Genomic DNA, 25,008 nt, shown 5'->3' on the forward strand with positions numbered 1-25,008 from the left:
CACCCCATGTTTGAAGATGCAGGGACAAAAAGGTCAGCCACAAAACCCATGTCAAAGTAGTTTATTTTTATTCTTTTTTGCTTTTTTTTGAGTTTTTTTTCCCCCCCTCTGTGATTCCCAAAGTCCTGTACAACAGATCACCAGGTGAAGGTTAGTGAAAGCCAACCGTTTGCTTAGTTTCCAAGCTACACGGGAAGGAAAAAAAAGAAAAAGAGGAAGAAAGGAAGGCTGGCAAGAGAAGTACGGTCACAAGAAATGCAAAGAGGAGGGCTCAACGCGTGGAAACAAACCCTGGTGAGAACTGTACACAGGAGCATGGCCCAAGCGGCTGCCATCCCCCCAGAGCACAGGCATCGTGCTCCCGGGACGCGGCACCCCAGGGACCAAGCCCAGAATATTAAACATGTACGAAACCAAACCCACCCACCCCCCCCGCCCCAAACAGAACCCCCCGAGAAAGTCAAAGATAACTCCATTGCAAAGACTGACTTGTACTTCAAAAGATTTCCTGTGGAATTAAAAGCCCTCGTGGTTAAAAGTAAAATAGCCAGCTGGGCTGCATACAGTGTCTGTGAGCCGATGGGGCTGGAGCCATAGCTTTTTCTTCCCATCGCATCTTTAAAAAGAAAAACTGACCCAGAGCACAGCGCTGAGGCCATTAGAGTCTCTTTGCAGCCAGTCCATCCTCCGCCAGCCATCCCCAAGTCCAGCGCGATGCTTTTAACCTGAATAATGCACAATCCAGGAGAAAGAGGGTGTTTTGTCAGACAAAAACTGTGAGTATTGCAAGGGTGGGGGGGAGGAATCGAGACAGCCAGGAGAAACCAGAGCACAAGAGTCCCCACATAGGCACCCCTGCACCGTGCAATTTCTCCTCCCAAAGCACTGAATTAACCAAACGGCTCTTTTGCAGCACATTTAGTGCAGAGGGACATGCTCGGTGGCCATCTCCCTGCCTCCAGCTCTGTCAGCACAGCCCTGGCTGGATCCAGCTTGGCCGGCGGAGCTGGGGCAGAGCTGGTGCCGCTGCCCGGCTGTGGGAAACAGCTCGGTGAAAAATGCAAAAGAGGTGGCTTTGCCTAAATCTAAAGTGTTTTGACACATTCCTGGATGGGGAGAATGTGTCATGGCTTTTTTTTTAAAAAAAAAAAACAACAAACACAACCCAATGCATGTAAAAATGTGCATGCAGGAGGGTGGGCACATAGACAGTCACACTCTTGCTCGCCCAGCCCTCAATCAGAAGTCGCATATGGCGTTATTTGAAGAGAGGATGCTGATTATTCGGATGGGATGGCTACGGGTATGCTCCTCCATCTGAAATTGTGCTGTGTGCTATTTCCACAGGCAGGTAATGCAATGGGTTTGCAAACCCTCCCAGCCTGGCTCCATCGGGGGGGGGATGGGGCAGCTCCAGGGGTTCCAGGGGCAGGGACAGGCTGCGCACCCACCGGCCATCCTGACCCTGAGGGAATCGTGCCTGTCACCCAGGAATAAACGACCAAGTTGAGGAGTGAGATGGCCTGGGAATAGGGCAGGGCCGTACGCACACATACACACACGTACGGCTGCAGTACGGAGGGGTGGCACAAGGGTGGGCAATAGCAGCCCTGCTTTGCTATATATGTGAGTGTATGTGTGCGCACTAGGGCCAGGAGCAGTCAGCTGCAGCGTGCCCCCACGACACGGCAGCAGATGCCTGCTGACTTGCAGCACGAGCCATTTTGCAGCCGACTGTGCGCCCCGTTACTTGCTCGTCATCAGCCGAATGTCGAGGAGGGGCTTTTACTCTGTATAAAAGGATGCGCAATATCAAAATCCTCTCTATAAAAGAAAAAAAAAAAATGCAATGCAGCGCTAGAAAACCTCACGTCCCAGCTGCAACTGTCCTCCCCCGTGCTCCCCTTTTGGGTTTGTTTTCTTTGCTACCCCTTTATATTGCCATTTAGCACGTCTCTACCTACAGAACGTAGAAATACATTCATTTTTTTCTTCTTCTTCTTCTTTTTCAAAACTCTTCCGTGAATTTCAAAAAGTTCTCCCTGCTGTTAAAAGCCCCGGCGGCAGCGGCGAGGTGTGATGTGATGCTCCGGGCTGGGCGGGCAGCCAGCACCTCACACATCGGTGCTTATGCTGCGGCTACGGGAGAAGGCTTCCCGCATGGCCGAGAGCCGGTTGGGGTTGAGCGCCTGCAAGTTGGCCACGCTCACCGGCAGATCCAGATCTTCCTGGCTCACCGTCTTGTAGCTCACCCGGTCGCCCCCGTTGTGCAGCTCCTCGGGGGGCTCCTGCAAGAAGAAGGTGGGGGGCTCGTACGGCGCGCAGCCCGGGCAGCTGGGCCGGCTCGATGCCGGCTTTTTGCCGAAGGGGGACGAGGCGTAGAGGGACGGGCCGTTGGTCAGCACTACGTTGCGGTTGCAGTGGAGCGGCGGGATGTGGGAGTGCACGGCGAAGTCGGGCTCCTCCTCGTCCTCCTCGGACTCATCCTTCTTGCAGCAGTAGTACTGAAAAGGGATGGCCCCGTGGGGCCGGGGCTCAGTCGGCATCCCAAACCGCCCACCTTGCCACCGAGGGGCTGCTCCGTGCGTGCCAGCCCTGGGGACCGGCAGGCAGGGGACAACGGGCTGCCCGCGGGCTTCCCTTCCCATCGCAGCATCCTTTGGGGCCGCGTCCCCCCCCAGCCTTACCTGGAGCCTACAGTAGCAGAGGACGGCGATGATACAAAGCAAAATGACAGTCGCTAATATTCCACCTGTGATGACCACGGTCCCGGCTGTCATCCGCCCTCTTCTCCATTAACAGCCTGCAAAAGTGAGCGCACGGGGTGATGGGGTGAGGCTGGCACTGGGCTGCAGATCCCCAAACGCTCAGCTCACCCCCTGTTCGCAGGGGACTAGAAACCAGGAGGATTCTGTGGGAGGTGATGGGCAGGATCAGGCCAGATCCTGGCACTGGGTGCCTGTTAAAGCCATCAGGGCATCCCCATCTGCCCTAAATGCCACCCTGGAGGTGCAGGGGGATAAAACAAGTTTTATGCAGTGGGTGAGAGCTTTAGTGAGCAGCAGCTCTGGGGTCACATCAGGCTCTTCTGCATCCAGGAGGAGGGAACCCAAGGGAAATAGAAAACCTTCTGCCCAGTGCCCGTGGCACCCAGGGCACCCTCCTGGCTCCTGCCTGGTGGCAGACAGCTTCAGTGATGGGAGAAGGAGCTTTGCAGTGAGGATTTCTGAGCTGTACACATTTTTCTCTGAGCCTATAATCCATTTTCCCCACGAAAACAATGTGGTATTTTAATTTGGCATAAAACTGGAGCTGCTAAGTGAGCCTTTAATGACTGCAGGGACAGGCGCTCTCCCCTCCCTGAGCAGCGAGCTGAGGTACGGGATGTGTCCGGCTGCTGCAGGAGGCACCAAGTTCCTCACCTTCGCCATGGCCAAGCCACAGTGTTGGGGGGGCTGTGGGGGCACCCCAGGATGATGCTTCTGACAGCCTCGGCCAAGCTGTTCATTCCCACCACAGCAAATGCTGCGGCTGGGACACAGTGTGCTGGACATCACAGGGATGTTGGGGCTCAGCTTGGCCCCACGCTTGCGTTTTGGGGTACCACCAGTACCCTTCTCTCCCTGGAGTGCCCCTTAGAGGAATCTGGGTGCTGAGACAGAATTGGTAGCGGTGGAAGGTCCCTGCTTCTGGCACTGCTGGGCTCACCCACAAGGCAGATGCTGTGCATAATGCGCAGTACATGAGCCCCACAACACCAGCACGGGTCTTCCTCTGAGCATCCCTGCCCCGGGAGCTAGCGGGAGGGCTTGAATTTCCTTCCATCCCATGCAGAATAAGACCAAGCTCTTCTTTGCCACAGGAAGGATGCTGGGGAGACGCGTACCTGCCTGCACACACCTGCTAGCGGCTATGGAGACAGCGGCACTAACACCAGCATCACTCTGCAGCTAAAGCTCCAGCAGCCCTTCAGTGCCGCAAGCGTCAGGCTGGGAACAGGAGAAGCGACATAAATTAAGAGAGAAATCGTACCCTGACCACCTACTCTACAAGCGCTTTAACAAAGCTGGCTTCCAGCTCACGCTATCAGGTTAAAACAAAAAACCAGCCACCCCAGCCCCAAATTACTTCAGCACCCGAGGAAAAGCAACCGTATCTGTCAGGGATTTAACCCGCTTCCAAAGAAAATAAATCTGTGGCATATTTTCAGGCGCTTAATGTCCTGCTAAAGTTGGGTAAGTGCTGAATGGATAAAGCAGTATCACATTTTATGTTGCTGCTGAGCAGCGCTGTAGGAGGGAAGGTAATTTATAACGACGTCTGAATGCCTTCTAGCACCATGTGGCCATGGGGCAAGCGCCGGGCCAAATCCTGCCCTCATTCCTCGGGCAAAATACCCTGAGGAGGCTCGGGGAGGAGGAACACAGTCAGGAGAAGGGTTTGCAAAAAAAATGCTTCAGTGATTTAGAAACTTTGATTCTTGTTTAAAGAAAGAGGGATGGAGGCACTGGGCTGCAGACCTCGAGCTGCACTGGGTGCTGTGGGCACATGCACCAGCTCAGCAGAGCCGGCTGGAAATGCCCGTCCGCGGGTCCTTTGCTGCTCCCATTTGCAATCCCCATGCTGCCAGGTGCTGAGCAGGCGTAGGACCCGGCTCTGGGGTGGCCGGACTCAGCCCCGCAGACTCTCGGGGCCGGGTGCTGCACCCATCAGAGAGGATTGGCATCTTAGCAAGCTCCTTGCCAGCCCAAGATGAAAGGTGGCAGGCAGGGCTCCGGCAGGGAGGGCTCCCCAGCTTCCCTGACATTTAATTAAATGGCTGCCTATGCCCAGAGCACTAGCGAGGGTCGCACAGAGCTGGTTTTCATAGTTTCTGTCCAGATGCGGTCAGCCAGACGTGGTATCGCAGCCACCGCTCCATCCAGAGCAAGACCATTTGCATTTCGCTCTTTTTTCCTCCCATAACATACTTGTCTGATTAAAGCTGCGTACCTGGAAGCATTAAACTCTCCAGCGTGCAAAGGGGGAGGAAAGCAGAGCATGTGGAGGCCCATAAGCAGAACAATTCCTGTCTAGACCTCCTTTTTACATTTGTTCCTAATTTCACGCTCCACAGGCTCCCAGATTCATATATTTAGTAATAAATATCCTGGTAAAAGGAAGTGCTTTGCAGCTCCGCTGTGGTCTTGGAGAAAGTATGCAGGAGCCCTGGTATTAGGAACGCAGGCACCGAGAGATGCGGTCCCAGCAGACGGTCGCTTGGCTCCTTCCTCGCCCGTTGGTAATGTTAGGAGCCCTCCAGCTACCGAGGATGCCTGAACCCCCCCCAGCCCCTCTGCCCCATCCAAATCCAGCCCCCAGCACGTCCTCCATCACTGCCAGACAGCAGAGAAGGGGCTGTGGGGGATGTTAATTCTGCACGGGCTGTTTGCCCCTGGCCCAGGAGCTCTTTGCTGTAGGAAAGCAGTCCCCAGCGCCGTGGGGTGACAGGGGATGGTGCCTCTCAGGGTTACCGGGAGCTTCCACGCTGGCGTGGGCCCGCGGGAGCTTGGGTGCAATGCTTCCCCCTTCCCTGGGCACCCTGCTTTACTTTCCCAGCGTGCAAAGGACAGGTCATGCCGCAACAAACCAGACGCTTCACTGCTATATTACTACAGGCTGCTCCCAGATGAGCTATTTGGTCTTAAGACACAATCCTGTGCCACTTGCCTGCTTTTGCCAGGACATCTACTGCTGCAGCTATAACAGCAGCAGCCCTGCAGTGGCTAGGAAGTCTCAGGGTGCGAAAAAAATGGCCTTTTCTATTCCTTGCAGCCTGGAGAAGACACAAGCAGAGCTCCCATCGGCTCTGGTCCCAGACTGGCAACTCCTTACCATGCCGACACTCCCTGCGTGTCCCTGCCACGGCTGAGGACACGGGTTTTGAGGTCGTGCTGTTCACTAGGAGCCGGGTCTGCATCAGCCTCTGCCCCCCCCGCTTCGCTTGGACACTGCTACGAGGGACTGACGGACCTTCCCGATGTGCTGCAGCCCGACCCAGCGGGCTGGAGGCAACTTCTCAGGAGCAACAGAGAATGGGACAGCACAGAATTGCACTTGATAATGCAGAGAGCAGAAAGGGGGGGGATGAGAAATCATCCCAAGTCACCCCCCCCCCAGCATCTTGAACATGGCCCCTGGACCGCCGAGAGTGCCCGGTGTGGGGAGAGGCTGCTCACAGCTGCGCCTCGCTCCTGGGCTGGAGACCGGCTGTGCGGCCAGTGCCTCTCGGGATGCCTGCGTGGGAGGAAGGCTTCGGAGCAGCTGGGGAGGGGGGCTGAGTTCAGCCCATCCGAAGGCTCCAGCTAATACCCGGCTAAGCGTGGCTCCGAAACGCTGAGCTCCAGGTCCAGGTGCTGGAGTACTCCAGCCACGGCCGGCTCATGTGGACTGGTCTGACCCTGCCTGCCAAGGCTGTGGGAGAAGGAGAGCTGGGGACTGTGAAGGAGACCACTCCAAGGCTTTTTTAAGAGACCCTCAAGTGTCCGATTAAGCCAGCTTCTAGGATGCGCAGGTGTTAAGAACAATCTTCAGGTCAGACCTTTAAATTAATGGAGCTTCCGTCCATCCCATCCCATCCCAACTCCCATCCCCAGGGCAAGACAGTCACCCCAAAGCCTTCTGCACTAGCTGAAAGTGCTGTCGTGGCAAGCACCAAAAAAAAAGGGAGTGCTGCTCCCACTGAAACTGTGCCTGCACAAGGAGACTGTGTCTTAACCTGCAAAGAGCTGGAGCCCATGGCTTCTCCTACTGTAGTGCTACCTGCATCCTCCAGCAGCCCTGGGACCTGCTTCTTCTGCAGCCAGAAGCAGCACAGCCCTCTATTTAGCAAGGAAGTTGGGAGTTGCCCTTATTCACCTGATTCCAGAAGCTGGAGATTTAAACAAAGTAGACAAACGAGGTAGGAAACAACAGCTGGCAGCACAGACATAAGTGCTGGCAGGATTGCTCACGTCTGGTACCCAGCACTGGAGCAGGCAGGAGCTTAGACCCCACCATAATAACCACACAGCCAGAAACACCCCACGCTCGAGGGACACTCGGCTCAAACCTTCTGCATGAGACCTCTGGCTCTCGTCCTAGCCATTCTGCTGATCACAATGGTGGTCTCATTTGCAGCGGGGAGCGGGGACCAGCTCCACTCTGCACTTCCAAGTGGCCAAGATGGAAAAAGGAGAGAAAGAAGGAAAAAAAACCCCACCCCACCCTTCCCAGGGAGCGGAGGAGGCCAGCACCGTGTCCTGAAGTAACACCATCCTGCCTTGTCTTGGCTCTGCTCTGCACTAACACATCCCTGGCCGTGCTGTGTGCTTGGCCAAGCTGTTTTTCTGCGCTGAGTCCTGCTGCCGTGCGTGGGTGTCCTCCGGCACCCGGGAAGGGGCTCCGAGGGGGGAGCGACCCTGCACGCCAGCATGGCCCCCCCGGGCCGACCCTCTTCCAAGCATCATGACGATGGCTGCTGGTGGGTCAGCTTCTTGGGTCACTCTGGGGAAAAGACCCAAGGGAGAGACCTCAATGTGGGGGGACGTTCAGGTTGGGAAGATTAAGTCCTACGTGGAAACTGGGAGTTGAGCAGCTGTATACGGGGGGAGCAGGAGTCTGACCCTCCGTGGTGGAGGGTCATGAGCTCCACAGGTCTTGTCCTGGGTGGGCAATGCGGCCATTTCCCAGCTTGTCCGTGCACAACAAACCCTGCTGCCGATGCTTCTGAGCAAGCCCTGCTTCAGAAGAAAGGAAAAGAGCTCAGCAAGAGGCCAGGAAAACGGGAGAGCATGCAAGTGACGCTGGCTGCCCGAGATGCCGTTTCCTTGAGCTGCTGGGTCTTGCTGCTGCTGCTGCTTTCTGCCCCGGAGCTGGGTGCAGGCAGCATTTGTCACCCAGGACCTTAGCCCAGGGTAACAAGAAATCACACTATAATAAACTGGCCAGGGCAGAGGAGGCTGGATCTGAACCCTTGATGCTGCAAAGTTTTGGGGTGAGCCTGGCTTACACTCCCCTGTTGCCCCGCCGGTGCCATGTACGTGCCACGGCTCTGCCCAAGGGTAAACCCCGGAGAGCATCGGTGTGAAGGAAAGCCACTGCCCAGACAGAAGACACCAGCCTGGGAGGTGGGAAAGCAGCAAATAAGTTAGAAGCCAAAAACAGTTTGGTGGCAAATACAGCCTTATTTCTGCATTTCCCCCAGTTCCTGTAATCCTACCCAGTCAATGAATAAGAGCCGGGCTGCTAGGAACAGCCGGGCAGTGTGCCAGCAGAAGACTTTGCATTTACGGAGCCAGCGGACAGGGCAGCTGCCAGAAACACAGGCGGAGAACGTGGCTTTCCATATGAAAAACACTTTAAGCAGAAGGCCTGCATCACTTTTGTTTGCTTTCTCTCTCTTCCTCCTGACGGCAGCACTCCTGGCCTGGGGGCTGATGCTCTGCGTAAACAGCAGGGATTTAAACAGCCAGGCTTGACGGCGGGTGGGCTGGGGAAAGGGCACGTGGGGGCTCGGTGCCTGCGGACCCAGTGCTTCGACAAGACCACCTGAGTGCTCCTCAACACAAGGACAAGACGAGACATGTCTCAGCAGTTAATGCTTCCCCATCTCAGCACAAGTGCTTCCCATGTGGTACCCCACCGTATCTCCAGGCACTCCATCCTCCAAGTTTCTTTTGAACACTTCGTGAGCAGGGGGCACTTAACTGTTTGGATAACGCTACTCACAATTTCCCAGGCTCATCCATAGCAGATGGGTCCTCCTGGGTGCTGGAGACAGCTCGGAGATCCCAGCAGCCCTGTCCTCCCATCTGTACCCGCTGGGACTGCACTTGCCCCAGTCTCTGCTCGGACACAGGCCCTTTGCAGAGTGCCTCCTGCACTTGGGAGGTGCTTTCCCTACCCTGAAAATGGGGATTTGCACCACTATTGATAGTCCCTGGAATAAGAAGGATTTTTGGAAGTAAGTCTATGGCACATCAGAGGGGGCTCCACCGCCTGGGAGATGCAGCCGGGTCTGGGTGGGCACTCGCAGGCTGTAACGCTGCTGTGGGCTTTTAAACGACAAATCAGAACGGTGAGCAGAACGCTTCACACCCACCTGAAACTGCATGGCCCTTTCTGGTGGCCTTCGAGCCCTTACCTGCTTTGAAGCCAATTACAGAGACCACCTATACTCTTAGAGGTAACTCACAGCTAAGTCTGCAGTGACCCCTGCGGCTTCCCCCCCTCCACTAACACACCCCCAGCCCTCCCACCCGCAGAGACAGACCCAGATACTTCATCTCCCACTGATGTCCAGACCAGAAACAACACTTTTCAAAGGCAATCTATACACAGTGCCTGATAAATTATTCAGCAGATAGCACATTGCTGGAATAGTGCTGAGCTCTGCAGAACAGGATCCCGGCCACCTCCGGGCTCCTGCGCTGCACGGACGGGCTTGGGCAGGGCTGGGACGGCAGCTCGGGGCAGGCTGTGCTGGGGACCAGGGCTCACGGGGCGCTTGGGAACGGCCAAGGGCAGGAGAACAACACCATGGCCATGGAAAGGTGACGAGAGCTGGGACGCGAGAGAGCCCTGACCACCCGCAGGCATCGGCTCGGTGCTCTCTCGTGCTGGTTTTAGCATCCTGGCAGGGAGAGTTAAGCCTGGAGGTACGTCAGGCTAATGCACGATGAGCATCAGGCTGATACGGGGATGTATCCCCCATATTTGTATCAATCATAACCCACGATAAACTCCTCCAGGGGACTGGAGAGGCTGGGGACTGTTCCTTTCCTTTCTGCCCATTCTCAGCTCAGCCCTTTACAGCCTGAAATGCTCCCCCAGTGCTCCCAGTGCAGTGCTGATGGTCGGGCTGGCAAGGGGAATGGGGATGGTCAAATGTCAGAGTGACCTGCTCCTTCTGTCTGCTCTTATTATCGTCTGATATAGTGATATATAACAACGATATTACATATCATTAAGAAACAGAATGTTGTAATCCAAAGTTTTGTTAAATATTGCATGACAGCCCAAAAACTCCTAGAAAAGCCCCTGGTTTTCCAATAAGTTGTATATAATTTTTCCCAAATGCTGAGGACACGCTGTATACATATCCCTGCCGGCATCCCTGCTAGTGGTGGCAGAGCAGCCAGGTTGTACTCCCGTGCGAGAGCAGTTCGTTGGCAATGAAACCCAGCAAAGGAGGCCCAGGCTATTTGGGTGATACATCAAACAGCAACAGCCACTCTGAATTTTGGGTTTTCCTGAAGCTTAAAAAAAGCAGAAGTTCATGGGACAATCAGGGATCCTCTCCCACCAATTACCATTATTAGTTTTTAAAACAGAGATTAGCTCTTAGTGAGCCATCTGAATTTTCAGCACACTTAAGCAGGCTGCCTTCAAAGTGCATCGATCTAGGGGATGCCTGCCCCAGCAGCATGGGAGAGGGAATATGTGCTCTGTAATAATGAGGCAATAATGTCATTTAGCACAACCAAATCACGCCTAATGAAAAATAATATTTGCACAGCTCATCAAAGCAGCATTGAGGCTTACTAAGCACAACTCCAGGCATGAATTTAAATGACTGCAGATGCTAACCGGAGTGCAGTGGTGCCGCTGGGGAGGGATGGGGGAAAACACTGAATCACCTGGATGGTGCATGTGCTGCCCTCGGGAATGTCCGGGGACATTCCAAAGGTGCTGCTTTCTCCATCCCAAAGGGACTAGGGAAGGTGTCTGCAGACACTTCAGCATCTCCTGGAATAAAGCAGGGTATGTTCACCCTGCTCTGCCCTTCTGACTCTCTGTAAAACTGTACAGCCACATCCTAAAAAGCATCAATAGGGATGCTATCAGTATGGACAGGGATGCTAGTGACTCAGTGCTGCCCAGCAGTGCATCCCTGCACACCAGCCCTGTGCTGGCATCAGTCCGGGAGAGGTAAACCCAAAAAAACAGGCCCGAGGGAGGAACTGGTACAGACATGATGGACTCACCTCTGGGTCCGACCCTGCGCATGGTGAGCTGCCACAGCAGGGGCTCACGGCCAGCTGGTCTCTGTCAGGATTTGAGAGCTGCTGTCAAACCACACCAGAGGGTTTTACCCTCCCCAATCCCACCTTTCACTGCCCAAACAATCACACTCTGCTTAAGTACCAGGAATTATTTCCATACATCTGCTGGAAAGCAGGCCATAATCCCAAACACACATAAGCAGCCTAAACTCCTTCCAAACAAAAAAAGAAAAAAGAAAGAAAGACAGGCTGTCTTTCCACCCTGCATCATTTAATCGCCTCCTGAATTATGGTTTAGTCAGTCTGAGATATTAGCATCAGAGAGCGCAGGTTTTGGTATTAGCAGCTTGAGATAAGCTACCGCGATCACTGCTGAGTGGGAAATAAGTCAGAGGGTGGGGAGCACCCACCTGCCCACCCTGGGGACTTCTCTTAGCAGGGCAGTTTTGCAGGCTGGAAGTGTTCCCTGGCCAACCTTTTCAAGCTTGGGTTAGCTTACTAAGAACTAACAATAAATTTTACTCCTGATTAGTACTGTTTCCTGCCCAATTCACTGAGCAGGCATTGCTCCCTCTCCATCACCGTCCCGCAGGAGAGCTCACTGCAGCCCCCCATCAAGGCACAGTCTGCTGGAGTGCCGGCGGAAAGATCAAAAAGCCTTAATTTTCAGAAAACACTGCTGAAATGATGCACCAAAGGTGGAAAAAAAAGGAATTTGTCCTTCTGAAAGAGCAACTCTTTCCAGAATTGCTCACTTCACCTGGACTTTGAAAGCTCTTCAGGCTGAAAACTAGCCGCTGCTTCCCCAAGAGCCCAACACAGCCAGGGGAGCCCCGCGGGACCCCGTGCCTTACACCAACAGCTCACATCAGCTTTCCCGCTGTCACATCTCCCAGCAAACGCCTCGAGAGGAGGTTTTCACGGCTCAGACAGGACTGCTGGGGCATGCGGATGGGAAGAGACTCACACAGAGTCTCTGGCGGAGCTCTCGGCTGATTACAAGCTTGGCTGGGAGCCGGAGCTGCCTCTTGGCCCCAGGGGTGCTGACACCGCAGCTGGGATGGTCTGGCATTCCCATCCATGACGGTCCTGGGGATAAAGACTCTTACGGGCCAGGGACAGCACGCAGAGGGATAGCAAGGTCTTGGTACCCTCTGATGACCGCCTTAAAACCATGCAAAGCAATAGGGGCAGCAGCTCTCATGGTGGCCCTCCCAGCAGTGGCTGCTTTAGCTCCGGGGATTTGTTGGCTCTGGCCATGCAGTGGTATCTGCATGGAGCCTCATTCTTATGGGAAGACATTGCAGCAACTGGCCTGGGGGAGACGGACTGAGTCAGCCCTGCTGGGATTCAGCCCTGTGCTATTAGAAACACTACATGCTTCAAAGCTTGTCTTTGCACTTTTTAGCTTTTGCCTCAGGCAGCCGCAAAGCCATGCAGACCCCTGCGTGGCACCGAGAAGAGCAGGAGCCGACGCAGCCAGCCCCAGCTGCGCGTTCAGCCTTTGTGCAACTTCTGAGCTAAAGCCCTGGTTCAGCCCAGGGCCTCTGGCCCCGGCTCCTCTCTGGCTCTGGCAAATGAAGCAGCACTGTGCCCGAGAGGGAAAACATTGCTATGCTAATACCCGTTTTACAGACAGGGAAACTGAGCCCTCGGCCGGTTAAGGCTCTGCTTTTGAAGCTAGGTTGCTTGAAGTCTGTCAAATATCAGCCCATTTCCAGACTAAGCTGGCTTCTCCCAGGCCAGGCACTGGGTAAGCAGCGAGCCGGGATCAGCTCCACTCTCCTTCCACCCCCTGTGCCGGTGGTTGGGAAGGATGAATCCCCACACATGACCTGGTGGCCCCTGCAGATGTCCTGAGACACAGACGAGCCATCGATCCTGAGATGCAGATGAGCCGTTGATCAGGGGCTGGGGAAGGAAGGACACGTACAGCGTACGTTTCCAGTAAGCAGTAAATCCAACAGCTTTGCACTTCCAAGAGGTATGAACGCAGCTCCGCGGGACGGGAAGATCCTCGGCAGATCAAAGTCTTTGTGAGCTGCACAACTCGCTCTCATTTGCTCAGGATTCACGGACCCAAACAGGCTGGGGTGGAGGCAGCAGGGAGCACCGTTTCCTTGGTGCTCGTTAAATGCGGTGACCTGAGAGCTCCAGGGACCACCATCCATCCAGCTGCAGTAACGGGCAGGAGGGGGACCAGCACCCCTCTGTCCTTGCTCCCCCCTCGGCTGTGGGTGGGTGGCTGATGGCCAGTGACACCTCCAGCAGCCCCACATTGTCCCCCCAGCACCCCGCTGTCACTTGCCGTTTCCTGAGCTGCCCGGGGCAACCCGCTTATTCCTCATCAGTCCCTGTCCCTCTGCCCTTGTGACACAGACTGCCTGCAGCGTGACCTGGGTCCGTGCTTCCAGCTCCTGCTGTCGCATGACGCCGGGTGACTCCTCGGGTGCTGGCTGCCACCACCCAGCATCTCCCGGAGACAAGCCCTTGGGGCTGCCTGAACAACCGCCCAGGCACCAGCAGCCCCAGCTGGGATCTCCAAAGAGATATACGGTCTTGCCTTAAAAAAAAAAAAAAAAAATCATAAAAAAGGGTAGGGAGTTTCCATAGCTACAGCTTTACATTGCTCTGGCAAAGGCTCAGGTTCAGCCTGTGTAACGAGAAGCAAGCAGAGTGTTTTTCCCACTCCAGCCCAGCAAGGTAGCATGATGCATGAATAAAAGAGTGAAGAGGAGAGAGAGAGCTCAGTGATTTTTGGAAATAAAACATAAATGTTAAGGAGCGGCATGTAAGGCTGCTGCTAGCACTGCGTTCCCTGCCCTGCCTGACCCACCGCTTGTATGGGGCATGAGTTGCATTTGCAGGTGGGGAGGGAAGGAGCCCTCACAGCCCCCCCGCTCGACAGCACGGCGAGCGAGACATGCACTTTCATGCCGCTTGACGTGGTCAGAGACCAAGAACTGCTTCATTTAAATTACTGTCTGGGTGGTGCTCCCAGGGCTGGACTTCCAGAGAGACGGGGAGCCGGCGCAAGCAGTGATTCTGCAGAGATTTAGTGCTGCTGCCAATGCAGAGTCACTGTCCACAGGACCTGGGGACGTGGGGCTTGCCTTGCTTCGTATCCGTGCCTTGTACAACGTCACGTTATGCACTTTGGGCTGGTGTCAGCACCGCGGTTCATGGGAAAGCACACATGCGGTTGCAAACCACTCTGATCATGAACAAGAGGGCGATGGGCTTCCTCATTGCTTGTGATCAGGAGTTTTCCTACAGGCAGTAAAATCGCCTTATGTTATCCTTTTTAATAAGGATTTATCATTGCTGCATCAGGGGAATTAATACAGACCGTCTGAGAGGGTAATTTTCAGATTCTTGGCAACTTACACTGAACTGGTTCCAGTAAATTTTTCCTTTTTTCCTCACCTTAATTCTGTTACAGCTTTTCCTGGGAGATGAGAGAGGGAAAGATTTAATTCAGAGGGAAAAAAACCCCCAAAACAACAAAATCATAAGCAAAAAAGCGGAAAAGATAAAGTAATTCATACAGCTCAGCTGAAAACTGTCATTAGGCGAATAAAGAAACAGAGAAAAACCTTCACACAAATTGCTTTGCTCAAAACCATGTGGGCTTAACAGAGCTGCTGGGATCAAATGTTTGAAATATCGACTGTTCCCAGGGACAGCATCTTTCAGAAATCAAAACACATGTGATGGATCTTTTTCCCTAGCGTCAGCATTAGGACGACGCAACCCCTGTCTTTGAAATGACTCCTTGATGCTCGAGAGGCCCTTGAGAGCCATGCGGTGGTTCGTGCTCCCGCACACTCGCTCTGCCATCTTCTCGCCGTCCCCAGGAGCCAAAGCAATGCTACCGCCGGCACCGAACGGCACGGGAAACTGAGGCAGGCGAGGCTGGTGGGGCAGGGTGCTCCCACCGCTTCTGCTGGCGTTTGATGCCCGCACGCGTCGGGCTCTGCGCTCCCCAGCTCCTCGCGTTCGCAGCAGATCAGTGCCGGCACCTTCCCGAGCAGGCTGCACTTTCTGCCTTCCTTGCTTAAATGATGATGCCTGGCTTGCAGCACCTCAAAGGGCTAGAAAATGCCAAGTAGCTTCTCTTTGAAAGCCAAGCCTTAGACTAGCGCTCGGAATCACCTCCGAGCGTTTGAGCCCTTCTTTGGCCTTGCTGAAGGGCGGACAGGCCAGGGTACCACCAGCAGCTGTACTTGCTGTGGGATGGGCTGTGCTTCCCGCAGCCCTGGGGGGCGTCAGATCCCGTAACCCCCTAGGGACACCCATGCAGAAACGCTTCCATCCATCCTGGAAAGCAGGAGGAGACTCACAGGCCAGCGCTGCCCCACTCCACCCTCTGAATCCCAGCAGAATTTCACCGTTCCTCACTTGCACAGCGAGCTCAGGTCGCTTGAACATGTTTGCTGGAACTCATTGGGAAGTAGGTACGTTACGCTGTTAAATAACACTTTCTGCCCCAGAGCTAACCTTGCAGTCGTGATGAACTGGGAACCCATAACCAAAGTAGCAAAACCTTTCACTGAACCTAGGCTGATTTTCTGAGCTCTCTATCACCCTCGCCACGCTGATGCTGTAGTACCACAACGAGCGCTTCGTTAACAGCCCACCTCAATGGTAAACCATACAGAAACCTGCTGAACAGATAAGTTTAAGTCTTACAAACCCCAGGCCTGCAAACGCGAGCATCTTCACTGCCCTGTGCCCGGTTAGCAGACCACAGCCCATCGAAACGCAGGTGCGCGACTCGCAGGAGATGCCCCTCGCAAGGTTAAACAGACCACGGGTATCCTCTGGGAATTGGGATTACATTCACCACTGTCTCAAACCACGGGCCTTTTTAATAAAACACCCTGCAACCTGGCTGCCACTGCTCCTGGGCTTGACAGCGGAGAGACCAGGTAGCACGTGGGAGCCCAGGAATTTCTGCTGTGATCACAGGATGCTTCAGTTCTGCTTCTGGTTGGTTTAATTAGGATATCATGACATTGCACAAGATTCAGGTTACACGGCAACGTTAGCATTTGTATCAAACAAAGCACTTGTTCTTTTCAGGTTCCTGCAAATGTTCTCATCTGTAGTCATTTTTGGAAATCTTCTTTTTTTGGGCAAAACCCAAGCACTGGCTACAGCAACAGCGTGCCAGTGTTAGCATTTCTGGGGCTGGGCAACTCTAATCCTCTGCAGTCAACGGTACTGCTGTAGCCCAGCAATATTCATGCTTTATATTTACTAGCAATCAAGTCAGACAGTATTTTAAAGACCAACCCTTTGTCTGCCAATCCCAACATTCAACAGTATAACATAATATTTACAAAGGTAGCCAGAAAGCAAATAAGATCAGTGCTTGGTTTCTCAGAAACCGGTATCACAGTCTTGTGTTTTCTATAACCTATGTTGTTTTATTTAAAAATACAACAAAAACAAAGATGCGATGCCAGAAACACAAGGGAAAATATGTGCAACCAAGAAAACCCCACTTTCTGTGGGCTGAATCTGCTCCCACGAGCTACTGTGAGAATCGGGAATAACTCTTCAGAAGACAGTAATGCTAAACTGTTGCAAATCAGAAAAAGCAAGCTGGAACTGTCTAATATTAATTGCATACATATTATGCTTGCCTTTTTATCTCAGGGGGGCTATGCCTGCCCACGGGATGTCACATCCACCAGGCCTCCACCGCAAAGAGCAGCCAGGATCATCCCGGTCACAAACCCAGACTGAAGCAGCCGTGAAGGTGCGACAGCCCCGGGAGCAAAATCCCGGGAGCGGGCACCTCCGGCACTCCTTACAGCCCAGGATTAGACACGGGGGTTTTATGTCTCCGAGGTGCCAAACGCCCTGGGAGCTTCTGCCCGAGCCGGAGCGAGCTCAGGGATGCCAGCACCCGACGCTGCACACCAGAGGTGCCCTGCTCTGGGTACAGCTTTGGCTCCGGCGCAGTCAGTAAGAAAATGGCTTTGGTGACAGCTGGATCCGAGAGGTCACCTGGAGGGGTTTGAGAAACATCTTTCGAGAGCTTTTATGCAGTTGGGTGGGGAAGAGGGGGGCTGGCCTCGGGAGAGCTGCGGCCACGGGCAGCAGCCGAACCACACAGCTTTTTGTCTGTCCCTGCTTGCACAAGGAAAGGAGGCGCAAAGGAAACCCACGGGACAGACGTTAAGTTTGAATTATTCCCCCAGTGCCTCCTTTGTGTAATATAACAATAAACCCACAAAATTTGCCTAACAGCAAACCCAAATCGACACTTATTATCCTTCCCCTCCCAACTCCACTCCCACTCTCGCAGCACGGCTATATTTCCCCAGATCCCACCACTAATCTTTCCAGGGCTTAGCTACCCAGCAGGAGACACCAATCAAACCAAGACCCCTCTTTTTCCTTCCACATGAGAGCCTTATAAATTACATCCCTGTAAATCTCTGCTTACGCTGGCTTGCAGAGGAGGCAGGGAGAGATCCCCAAGACCGAGGCCGTGCATTTCCCAGGCCACCCTCCCGCAGCCGGGACACCGCAGCACTTGCTCAAAACTGAGCCTCTGGCAGCCTCCATACTATATTTTCCTCCCCAGGCAGGAGTTTAGCTTGGATTGTCACAAAAGGCATCATGTCTTGCTATGTAACTCACGTATATTGTGTTAACTAAAGAGTGACAACGTGCACGCTATTGTTCTGCGGATGCAAGGGTGGGAAACCAGGAGGAAGAAGCATCGCTGCCTGCAGGGGCAATGCAGGCAGACACCGGTTAGGAAGAGCCTCCCTGCACTGCACAAGCTGTAATCTAGCTCTGAAGGCAGGCAACAGATAAAGGAGAGAGTTAATGGTTTGCTAAAGCTCAGGCAGGAGGATCCACGACAGGTCTTAAAACAAATCTACACTGAGAGCAAAGGGAATCCAGATGTAAACGGCATGGCAAAGCCAAAGCAACACCCTCCGCTTAAATGGGGAAGTAAATGCGGGCTTCAGGAGAGGAGCTCTGTACTGGGATTGCACTGTCCCTGCCGGTCACCTCAGAAAATACTGTATTATTTCCTAGGGAAAAAAACCCAAACAGCCCAGAGGAGTGAAGGTGGAATATTGGGAATAAAAATGAGCAAAGCTATTTGTAGGTAAGTTATTTTTCTCACAGGAAATGGTGCCTGTAAGTGGATGCTTTAGCAGAGCTGTGATTTGCACGCTGTAACGCAGCCGCTTTGGGAACTCATCTGGCAATTGCCTGTGAACTCCCTCTGTCTTCTGGCACACTCCCGCAACATCACAGCAAATACCTGCTTCGATGGAGCCCATGTATCATCTTTTACAACAAAGTCCAAGACATCTCTCTGTTGTGATAGGTGCCAGTTTACAAGTCTTTGAATCTCAAGACATTTTGATCCACTTCAGTTGAAGTGACCCGAGCTGGGAAGAGGCGGGGGGAGACAACGACTTCTGAATCCATCACAAGGCTACGGTGGTCCCCAGAGGGTTTCAAAGCAGCCACATCACCCAGCAGTCTGGGTATTTATCATCCCCCAGGCAGGCACTTCCCTTTCATTAATGCTGATGTGTTTTCCCCTTTAACCTCAAACAGTCCGAAACTCTCAGTGAGTAAAGAGACAGCCTGGCTTTGACTGATGACAGCTCTGCAGGTACGAGTGGAACAGACCGTGCTACAAGAGGCCACTTTTGTCCATTATGGTCCAGCCTAGATTTTCAGGCAGCCGAGGTACTAGGGACTGCTCCACACAGGAAAAAATGAAACCCCAAAGGACTTCTCCTCCCAGGTTGCTAAGAGTCCCCTCCAGCAGAAAGGAAGGAAATCCCAGCTGTGTGGCGCGCCCACCGCTTGCAATTCTCCCAATATAATGAGCTTATGAGCTTCTGAGGCTCAGAACCTGTGATGAACTTGTACCTAGAGAAAAGCCATAGCGTGGCCTCAAAGCCATACGTACCTAAAGCTGGCAGTGCTTCGTCCCCTGCCTGGCGAGAACATCATCTCCTTTATCCCCTGCCCAAGAGAGGCCAACCAGTGCAGCCTTGGAGGAGCCTAAACTGGAGTTTAGTAGCAATTCACAGCAAAAAACCTACAAGCTTTTTCACCAAAGCCTATTTTTCAGGCTGGCAGCTTCTGACGGTTATCTCACCACCTAAGTTTTCTGTAATTGGTATCTCGGAAAGGAAGGAAGAAGAGGACAGGGCCGCGGAGCAGGAGCAGCGACTGACCCGCGGGAGGGCAGGGCTGGAGCACCAGCGGATGAACAGAAGGGAGAAGGCAGACAGGGAGCAGCAGGCTGGGGTGTGTGGGCTCTGAGCAGCTCTGAGCAGCTCCAAGCAGCTCTCCTCCGGCACCCACTGCCAGGGCTCCTCTGCAGCGCTGACACAGCCACCAGATGAGGCAGAGGAGGGCTGGAGCCATCACCTGGGACGGGATGGTCCCGCTGCGGTCAGGGTGCCCTGGTCAGCTCCAGCACTGCACGGGCACCCCCCGATCTCGCTCCCCTCCCACCTCCCCCTCAGAGAAAATCAGTGGCAAAACAGAAAGAAAGATGTGGGAGACCACGACGTGATTTCCTGCCCATGACGGTTCTCTGATGGGCATGAAATTAATGGTGAGAATTAATTCTGTTTGCCCTGGGGCCAAGGTAAGAAGCCAGGAGTGATTTCTGCCAGGAGCATGTGCAGGTGTAAGGCTGGCGTGAGTGGCAGCAAAGCCACATCTCTTCCCTTCTGCCCCATGCGAGCGGCATCCTTGTCACCTGGGCGAGGGACGGGGATGACGGCTGGCACTTTGCTCCTGCCAAAAATTCACTCGCCCTTCTTTTTCTTTTTATTATAAGGAGGCTATTAACTGAACGGGGACATGATGAATAAAGATGTGGGCTGCAGAGCGTCTCTTACAGCGGCCTCGCTGAGCCCTCCGAGTGCTGGCAGACCTCGCCAGCCCCCCCTCTCCCTGCAGAGCCTCCCACCCTCATCTCAGGTGCTCAGAGGCGGTTGCTTTATCCATGGCTAATGACATTTATTTTCTTTTCAGAGCCTCGGGGAGGACTCTTTCTCTCGCCCTCCCTGCTGATGTGAATCCTGCTGCCCTATTATGCTGAGCTGAGGCTTTTTTTTACTGTTGAACTGCTGGTGGTCTCCCCTACATTCCCCATCTGTGCCCCCCAGCCTGCTCTTCCCACAGCCAGATGCACATTTCCTGGGCTTGATCCAACCAGCATTGAAGTAAAGAGAAAAACTCCTCACGTTTTCAGGTTGGATCAAGTCCCTGGCCTGGCCGGGACAGGCTGAGACTTGCTTTTGGGTTTCTGGTAACTTGCCTCTAAAAATGTCCTTCAGAAAAAGGCAATTATCACAGTGCCATTAAGGTTTTCCCCACTGCACGGCCAGATAACTCGCTAGGAGTCTTTTGAAATAACCTTTAAACAATAGATCCTTGTCTTGTTTACTGAATGTTTCTGAACTCAACAGTAATGCATCCAGATGTCACCCGTGTCTACTGTAGGCCTAACTATTTCTGGAAACACACCGAGGGCAAATTGCTTGGATAATGTCAGATATTGTTGCAGAGAGAATGTGACAAGTTTCCATCTCTTTGATAAAAGCTGTGGAGCAGAGAGATGTTTCCCAGGGCAGCAGAGCTGCCTGCACCTTCAGCTCAGCCCCGCGCCGGACCCGCATCCCTGCCTGTAGCTCACGGGCAGGTACAAGGGGCAGGCGCTTTCCAGCTGGGGAGAAAATTAGCGTTGTTGTCAAGCAAAGCTTGGCAAGCTCACAAACTGCCATGCTGGGTGGTGTGTCACTGCGGGTGGCTTTTGTCCTGGAGGTAAGAGGTGGGGAAAGAAGCGTTGGAGACAGCGAGGAGGGGCTGAGCTCCGTCATGGCCAGGCAAACTTGGGGAAGACATCTTGGCCCGTCTTGTGCCATTATCCTGAATGAAGCTGAACACCAGCTCTGACCCATCACAGGAGTTTGTTTCAACGAGCAAGATAAAACTCTGTCTGAAGTGAGAGGGTAAACAGAACTCCCCCAGCCCCTTGACTCATCTCTTCTCTCCACTCCATGGCCTGCCAAGAGGAGCACCAGCGCACGCCAAGGTTGATGCCAACACCCAGCACTGTCCCAGGCTGCACCTTACACTGCTGCCCCCCTGACTCCAATGAGAAATCTGTTCTCTTGGCCACGTAGAATGGGGCAAAATCATCCACGTTGTGATTTTGGCCTAAATCAGCTCGGTTCCTGTGCCCTCTGACACAGGCACCTTGAGAACCACACAGTCCACGGGATCCAGGTCCTCCCTCTGGTGCCCTGAACTGCTATTAATGGGTCATGGCTGTTATTAAGCTTTCCTGCGAAAAATGGGCCCAAGGATGTTTCAAAATGTTATTATTATGACTTCTAATTTTGTTCCCCAACCTTTCCAGCTGACCTCTGCCCAGGGCTGTTCTCACGGTGATTGCAGGGCTCACAGGCTCCTGAGGTCCCAGCCTTGTCCGGCTGGCCTCAGCTGTGATCTGAATATGGCTGGAAGGTCTGAAGAGGATCAGAGTCCATCATCCAACATATTTGTCAACCCTCTGCCAATCTGCCGGGATATATGCTTTTTTCTCAGACAAAGGGTGAACCAATCCTGCCTACTGCAATAAATTAAATCATGAGGAGAGAAGGAGATAACGGGCAACGACACGGGAAGAAGTGTAAATTGGAATGGGAACGAGTTGCAAGTTCAAGCCCAACACCTGCCACATCTCCTCCATCCCTTCCCTGCTCTTCTTCAATGTTCTAAGTGGCATCACAAGCCGTGGCTGCGAGACCCCTGCCAGCAGCAAGTACCTCTTCACTGGCCACGTCCTTATCCATATCCATGACAACACGACAGCCAGGTACCAGAACACAACGAGTGAGAAGGTACCGAGTTATCCCCATCTCTTACACCAGCACGAATACAGCTAGGCACTGCGCAGCCAAATGAAAAGCTGTATAAATACCTTACAGCTTGGGCAGCTGCAAAACCCCTCCCTGACCCACGTGCTGGGCACCGAGGACATATCCTGATGAGCCCAAAAGTTAGTGCCACAGACCGCTTCAGCCTGCGAGGATGCAGCTGAGCTCTCTGGGCTGCACATAAATGCCTGAGGGAGTTAAGCACCTTTATCTCTTTGAATCAGGGGGCCCAGCAAAACTTTTAAAGGGTCCTAAGGGGGTTGCTCAGGTACGGCTGTAGGGTCAGCAGGTGTCTTCAGCTTTACACATGGGAATACCTTTAGAAAGACTTGGGGCAATACGCTACTGACAGCGAGCGGGTCCTCTGTCAGCCACTTCTGAACATGTTCTCCTTAGATCACAAAGCCTGTGAGACCAGCCTTAAGGCTTGGCTCTCGTGTCATCTACACAAGGGTTTGGGGACTGCTGCGGTTGCAATGGAAAAGGATCAGGAGGAGATGTGACAGCTAGACCGATCTACCAGGCTTTGCTGGAAAAAACAAAGAGAAGCACGGTGCAGATACAGCCAGTAACCACAGCGCTGGTAACGTTCTGCAACTCTTTTGTGCTCAGGTAGGCACAGGTATTTAAGAACTGCCTGTGTTTGTAATCTGTGTTCACTGATGAGAAAACAGAAAGGAACAAATGCTGTTTCCTTCCTTTCCCCTCACATCCCCACATCCTTCATAAGTGAGAACCAATGTACTGAGGGGTGATAAATCAACATCAGTCGCTTTGCGGGGGATTTTGTTTAAGTTCTTTATATCTACTGAGCACCAGCACTGTTCCTTAAGAGGTCCTGTCATCATCCTGCACAGAAATCCTGACGCGCAGAGGAAGGAGGTTACACTTCTAATTACAGCTGCCTGGTCTTTAAGGTGTTTGAAACCTCTTTTCACCACCTGACAGCCGTAATGCATCTTTCTGCTCATTTCAGACTCGATGAAAACCAACCATAAAAGGCTGCAAACAACGTTCTGTTATTCACATGCCATCGCAGTGGGGCAAGGAGCTAAATACAGGTGCACGGATAGTTCAGGCACTTAGTTCATGCACAATTTACATAAACTGTTTTCCCTTAACAGCATTATAATTTAGATGCTTACTCAGTGAAGACAAGATACAATGACTAAAAAACCCCATCATACTGGATACTTTTGCTCAAATGAGGTCACCCAGGAGCACTGTCTGCACTCTAAACATTGGGATATCCTCCAGGTTTTCTAAAATGACAGGCATCCATCATGAAAGACTGAAGCGCATGATTTTACCATCGAGGTTTTTATGCTGATTTCACTGCTCGTTTTAGGCTAGAAGACAATCTGTTGAACCTCAAAGTGCAGTCTTCTCTTACCTTTAATTTATTCTGTCAGAAAACTGTCTACCTTAATGAGTATGAGCACACCCCCACTACCTTCCAAGTTTGGTGATCTGTTATGTCAAATATAAATAATCCTGTCTGAAACCAGTCGATACGGGGAAATGAAAAGCCATCTTCCCTTGGGGGATTTCTCTCTCCCTCCCACAGCCCCCCCCCCCCGCCCCGAGCCTGCAGACTACCTTTAACGTACTGAACAACGTCCACGTACTTCTGACAGCGCAGACCTAGACGGCTGCTGTATTAATCAAATAGTGAAAAAAACAACCCACAGATAACTGTGCTATCACCTTCCTTCCATTCAACTCTAGATTCCTCTCCATCACCATTGCTCCGTTGCGTGTGAGCTAGCGGGCTGGTTTGCTGCCTAACCTGGGGCCGGAGTGGTGTCTACAAAGTCATCGGGATGGAGTGGGGGGGTTCTTACATCCTTTGGGGCCAGGACACGAGATAGATAGGAACAAACCTTTGTCCTAGGCGCATGGCTCCAGGTGAGATGCCCAGTCGGGTGACCGAGAGAGGCCCGTTCCAGCCCCACGCTGAGTGTGCAAAGAAGGACAAGCTCTCCCCAGGGCAGAGAAGGACACGACCCACACACCCAGGCAAGGCACGGGATGGGGGCAGTTTCCCCACCCCATCCCTGAGAGGTGCTTTCATGACCTCCTTCACAGGCATGGCTTTGAAACTAAAGATGCTGTAGGACCTGGGAAAACCAAGCCTGGAGCACCCTGGAATTTTTCATCCTGGTCTAAGGTGGTGGAACTTGACCAGTCCCCCTGAGGCAGGCTATAGGGGTGCGGATGCTGGGCAATTCTCCACGTCCCTATTCGCTCTGCCTCCCCCCTCCAAATCCTTTCCCAACCCCAACTCTCGCAGCCGGGGCTATCCTCTGCTTGTTTTCCTCCTTGCAGGCATTCCCCCGGGACGCGGGGGTTAGCTGCCGGTTCCCCCGGAGCAGCAATCCCACCGGTACTGAAAGGCAGTTTAGGATGCACCGGGAGGAAAGCGGGGGGGGGGGGGGGAGAAGTGAACGGGGGAAAAGCACGGCAAAAGACCCCACCGTTGCGAAGGACGGGGAGAAGGAGCCCAGGCAAAGCCGGGGGAGGTCCGTCTGCGAGCGGCCGAGCCTCGCCCCGCTCCGCCGCCCTGCCCTCCCCGCTTACCTTCAAACGGGGGAATTGTGCTGGATCTCTCAGGTGAGGACCGCGTCTCCCGAAGTCTCCAGCTCGGAGAGCATCAATGCAAATAACAACAAAAAAAAAAATTTAAAAAAAAAAAAAATTAGAATTAAAAAAAAAAAAAAGGTTAAAAAGACGGACGCCAGCTCACGGTGCGGAGCAAGCGAGCCGGCAGCAGACACCCTCCTCTCGGCACATGGCCGGGCCCGGCAGCAGCAGCGGCTCTGCGGGGGAGCGCTCCCTCCCCGCCCCGCGCCCCAGCGCCGCCGGTGCCGCCAATGACGGCGGAGCGGAGCGGAGCGGAGCGGAGCAGAGCGGCGCCCCCCCGAGCCCCGCACCGGGGCCGCACGGGCAGCGGAGCGTGCTGCCGGCACCGCCACCCCCCCGCCCGCCCCCGACCACCCCGGGGGGCGACCGGCGGGCGTGCTGTTCGTCCC

At 53.5% G+C, this 25,008-nt stretch overlaps 1 protein-coding gene across 1 annotated transcript; it reads right to left on the reverse strand.

The window, feature by feature from the left end:
- Positions 1-51: 51 nt before the first annotated feature.
- FAM163B (family with sequence similarity 163 member B) lies at positions 52-24,862 on the reverse strand. Its single transcript, XM_030000155.2, has 3 exons — positions 24,557-24,862; positions 2,688-2,803; positions 52-2,504 (listed from the first exon to the last, which is right to left on the reverse strand). The coding sequence occupies exons 2-3, from the start codon at positions 2,778-2,780 to the stop codon at positions 2,115-2,117; spliced, it is 483 nt and encodes a 160-aa protein (XP_029856015.1). The 5' UTR covers positions 2,781-2,803; positions 24,557-24,862; the 3' UTR covers positions 52-2,114.
- Between the last annotated feature and the right edge of the window lie 146 nt (positions 24,863-25,008).

Source organism: Aquila chrysaetos, chromosome 24 (genome assembly GCF_900496995.4).
Source record: "Aquila chrysaetos chrysaetos chromosome 24, bAquChr1.4, whole genome shotgun sequence".
NCBI lineage: Eukaryota > Metazoa > Chordata > Aves > Accipitriformes > Accipitridae > Aquila > Aquila chrysaetos.